The 4,869-nt window shown below is 36.5% G+C and overlaps 1 protein-coding gene across 1 annotated transcript; it reads left to right on the top strand.

Moving 5' to 3' along the window:
- Positions 1 to 975: 975 nt before the first annotated feature.
- On the top strand, positions 976 to 4,509 carry LOC100675908 (olfactory receptor 8K3-like). Its single transcript, XM_064288057.1, has one exon. It carries the CDS (start codon positions 1,444 to 1,446, stop codon positions 2,389 to 2,391), a length of 948 nt encoding a protein of 315 aa, XP_064144127.1. The 5' UTR covers positions 976 to 1,443; the 3' UTR covers positions 2,392 to 4,509.
- The last annotated feature ends 360 nt before the right edge of the window (positions 4,510 to 4,869 follow it).

The raw sequence follows: 4,869 nt of genomic DNA, 5'->3' as shown, positions 1-4,869 counted from the left end.
ACACCCTGTTCTTCTTCATATAGTCCAGGTTCTCAGATTATGTGCTCAGCAAACAGGTTGAATATGTATGTTGAGAGGGTGCAACCATGATACACACCTTTTCTGAGAAGAGGAGATATTTTAAGCAAATTTATATTTAAGTATTTTATGTAACATAAAAAAAATGTAATCCAAATGACTGGCACATTGATGGTCCAATTTTAGTCACAGAGTAGGGGGTGTGGTAGGGAAAGACTGTGGTCAGCTACATGGATAACACACTATTCAAAGTACTTGTCGTCATAGCGCTGACATATAAGTTAAGTTACACAAGAGGAATTTACATATACATATGTAAAGGAAACTCCTTTCAGGCAGCTTACTGTCATCATTTTAAAAAACAAGAAAAACACTATCTACTTGATATTTGAGAGCTATTTCTCCATACCATAAGCACACTGAAATATTTAATCCTCATATGTCTATCCAACAATCCTGAAAGGACCTGGTTATTTTAAAGATCTGGACAAAGAGATTATATATCTTATTCAATAACCCACAAGTTGACGTATAACAGAGACTATAACTGCATGTGTCTATCAACTGGGATATTTCCCTGTATAAAGACGCATAATCCCAACCACGACCTATTAGATTATCCTTCTATCAATACCTATCAAGTGTGTTGTTTCAGTCTTTACAACCTGTGGCACAAGGGCTTTCATAGGACTATGTTTCAAAATAAAGCATATTAAATATTTCCACACATTTTGGGAATTTGCTTTTTAAAGTTTTTATATTGTAGCTAATATGAGTATTATAATTTTTAAATGCATTGCATAATTATCATTATATAAATGACAACAGAAACTTCAGTAACAGTTCATGTGCCTACACCTGAAATTTATTAATTTACTTATTTTTAATTCATGTATATGTATATATGTATGCATATATATATACATTTACCTATAGGTATATCTAAATGAAAGGTATATCTATATCAGACTTTCTCAGTCAGAACTATTGACATTATGGGCTGGAAATATTGTTATTGTGGGGAGTTGCCCAATACTTACTAGAATGTTTAGTAACATCCCAAGCCTCTATTACATATTAATAGTACTCTTCTTCTAGTTGTGACATCCAAATGTCCAAGACATTGACAAATGTTCTTTGGGGAACAAATTTTCCCCAACAGATTACTAGGTAACTCTCTCTTTCCTTCCTTCCATCCTCTGTCCCTATCCTTCTATCTCTATCTGTGTTGTTGTTGTTGTTAGGTGTCATCGAATCAGTTGTGCAAGATGGGTTTACTTTTAACTACCTATATTACAAAATTTGAAGTTATCTAATTTATTTAGTATACTGGCATTGTATACTAAAAATCTACCAGATGATACTACATAAAACTATTGACTATTCTGATGTCTTTATCCAGGATAGGTTTTCTGACAGACCAAGATGGACAAACACAATCTAACAGACCTCAGTGAATTCATTCTGATGGGAATCACAGACCGCCCAGACCTGCAGGCTCCATTGTTCGGGCTGTTCCTCATTATCTACCTGATCTCAGTGGTGGGCAACTCGGGCATCATCATCCTCACCAAGATAGACTCCAAACTACAAACACCCATGTATTTTTTTCTCAGACATCTGGCTATCACTGATCTTTTTTACTCAACAACCGTGGGACCCAAGATGTTAGTAAATTTTATTGTGGATCTAAACACAATTTCCTATTGTTTTTGTGCTACACAGCTAGCTTTTTTTATTTTGTTCATAACTAGTGAGCTATTTATTCTGTCAGCAATGTCCTATGACCGCTATGTGGCTATCTGTAAGCCTCTGCTTTACACAGCCATCATGTCACAAAGGGTGTGCTGGATGCTGGTGACAGTCACCTATCTCTACAGCACATTTGTTTCTCTTCTCATCACCATAAAGATATTTAATTCATCCTTCTGTGGCTACAATGTCATCAATCATTTTTACTGTGACGCTGTACCCTTTCTCTCTTTGCTCTGCTCAAACACACATGAACTCGAATTGATCCTTCTTGTAGTAGCATCTATTGATATTATTTCATCCCTCCTGATAGTTCTTATTTCTTATCTGCTCCTTCTTATAGCTATTCTAAGGATGAACTCAGCTGAGGGCAGGTACAAGGCCTTCTCCACCTGTGGATCCCATCTGACGGTTTTGGGATTGTTCTATGGTCCGTCAATCTTTATCTACCTGCAACCCATGGCCGGTCACTCTTCTGACACTGATAAAGTGGCTTCCGTATTTTACACCCTGGTTATCCCCATGTTGAATCCCTTGATTTATAGCTTGAGGAATAAAGATGTAAAATACGCCCTACTTAGGACATGGAAAAAGATAAGCAATATTTCTTCTAAAGCTTGATGTACTATATGGTTCGTATAAATTACATTATGGACTTTAAACCTTGTCTGCATGCCTCCAATGGGAATAGCAAGTACAAATATATTCAAAATATATTTCTATATTGCCTTCTATGTGTCAGTTATTCTTCTAAGTTCTGTGCTGCATTGATAAAAAAAGAGTAAATACTTTCTCTTCCTTGAAGTGGAGAGATGGATCATAAACATAATAATTTAGTACATTTTATAGTACAGAAGAATGTGTTGGAGGCCTGTGGAGCAGTGGTTGAAGTGCTTGGATGCCAGCAGAAAGGTCAGTGATTAGAAGCTACTGGCTACTCCAAGGGAGAAAGATGTGGCAATCTGCTTCCATAAAGCTTTACAACTTTGGAAACCCTCTGAGTCAGTTCTACTCTGTCCTATAGGGTTGATGCCATGAGTTGGAATCAACTTGATGGATGTAGGTGTTGTTTTTTGCAAAATGTGTTGGGAACCATGAAATCAGGCAAGGAGTATGGATATGCTGAGTGGGAGTGGGAAAAAAGGACAAGGTACAGAGGTGGAGTCACAGGGATTCTGGTGTTTTTTTTCAATTATGAGAATAAACTTTGCAGGGTCATAATATGTTTTTGTGTATGTTTCTGTAAGTCCTTGCCTTCTCTTTTAGCCTTCATTGCCTTCTGAGGGGATTATTAGCTTCAGACTGGTTTGCAAGGTGTCTCTGTGTATGTGATGTTTTGAAGAACTGTTTTATCTGAATTTCCTCAAATGCCCCCATTCCAAACCTTGGAGCTCCACTCTTTTCTCATCAATGCCTTTAATTTCACATTTTAACCTATTACCTCAACATACCTTGCAATTGAGCAATCCACAGGTTCAGCTCTGCATCTGACTTTCTTTTTATCTCTGACCAAAGGAAAAAAAAAAGTCCTGGAGTCAGTTTTGCCTCATAACTACCAATGCATGTCAGAGAATTGTGCTCCAGAGGTTTTTCAATGGCTGCGGCTTTTCAGAAGCAGGTCATTCTTTCTTCCAAGGTGCCTCTGAGTGGACTCTAACCCCCAAACCCTCAGTTAGTAGCTGAGAGCTTAACTGTTTGGGCCACCCAGGTGGCCTAATTATGTGAATATTGCAGCTCAAATATGAAAGTAAAGGAAGCATAAACAGTATTAAAAAATACTGTAGCAGAATTATGCAGCTGCAGATATTCAGTGTCCAGTGTTGACGTTCTCCAAAATCCTTAGTTATAAGCTGGCTCTAGGCTCTTCTTACGTCCCTCTCAAATGTAATTTGGTAGTTAATGTATATTTAACTACCTGTATAAATTGCTAATCTCTTGATGAAGAAACAAATAAATTTCTATCTCACAACTCCTGTAGAGATGTGAAAAACAATTTTTGGAGTTCGGGAAACTTTTAAGTGCCTAGTTTTATGATGATAGTATGATATATACCACATTCTTCAATTTCCAGTGGAATCTCACAGAAAGGAGATATAATTTTCTCAGACTATAAATAGCTTTGTAAAATTAATTTAGATAATAAAGATAGTGAACTATGAAAAATAATTTAGTGCTTTCCAAGGAACTCCAAAGCTGTTGAAAGGAAGTCCTCTTACCTTCCCTTACCTTACAGGAAAAGCAGTACTTACCCAATATAAGAACTTTTTTCCTTCGGACTTTCATCATTGCAACAAAAGATTTATATTGCTTTTATTTCATTTGCTGATGATAGTTGATTTCCTAATTGTAATATTTACTAATGCCCAATTCAGTACCTCTTTAAAAAAACAAAACAAAACATTTTTATTGTGATTTAGGTGAAAGTTTACATAACAAATTAATTTTCCAATCAAAGAGTCTTACAAAAAGTGTTATCAGCACTCTTCTCATTTCCTCCGTGACTTTTCCTGTTCCCATTAGTCAGGTCTCCCTATCCCTCCTCGCCTTCATGGCCTTTTGGTCTCCAATCGTTGATTTTCTTCACTGATTTTATGGTTTAATTTAATAGCCCCATCTTTTATTGGGTTGAAAGGTGGCCACTGGGAGTTTCTATAGTTTCACATTAGAAGATTGTCTTAAGACAATAGTCTCAGGGGTTTCTCCAGCCTCTTTCAAACCAGTAAATCTGGTCTTTTTTTTTTTTTTTTTTTCCAATTCTGCCCCAGATCTTCTACTATGATCCTGTTCAGAGTGGTCTGTAGTGGTAGCCAGGAACCATCTAGTTCTTCTGGTCTCAGGTTAGAGGAGGCTGTGGTTCATGTGGGCCATATGTCCTTTGGACTAATTGCTTCCTTAAGTCTTTGGTTTTCTTCATTTTCCTTTGCTCTAGGCAGAAAGAGGCCAATAGCTTTTTTTTTTTTTTCTGACATAAGCAATATGTGTGTATAAGGTCACAACCTTACAAGCAATGTTTTATATGAAATAGTGTATCTCCCCTGTAACCATTTTACTATTTAATATGATACTTGTATATTTTTCTATTTGGTCCATTATTCCTGA

Source organism: Loxodonta africana, chromosome 7, assembly GCF_030014295.1.
Source record: "Loxodonta africana isolate mLoxAfr1 chromosome 7, mLoxAfr1.hap2, whole genome shotgun sequence".
NCBI classification, from domain to species: Eukaryota; Metazoa; Chordata; class Mammalia; order Proboscidea; family Elephantidae; genus Loxodonta; species Loxodonta africana.
Note: the sequence above shows the minus strand (reverse complement) of the source record. Positions and strands in the feature narration are given on the sequence as shown.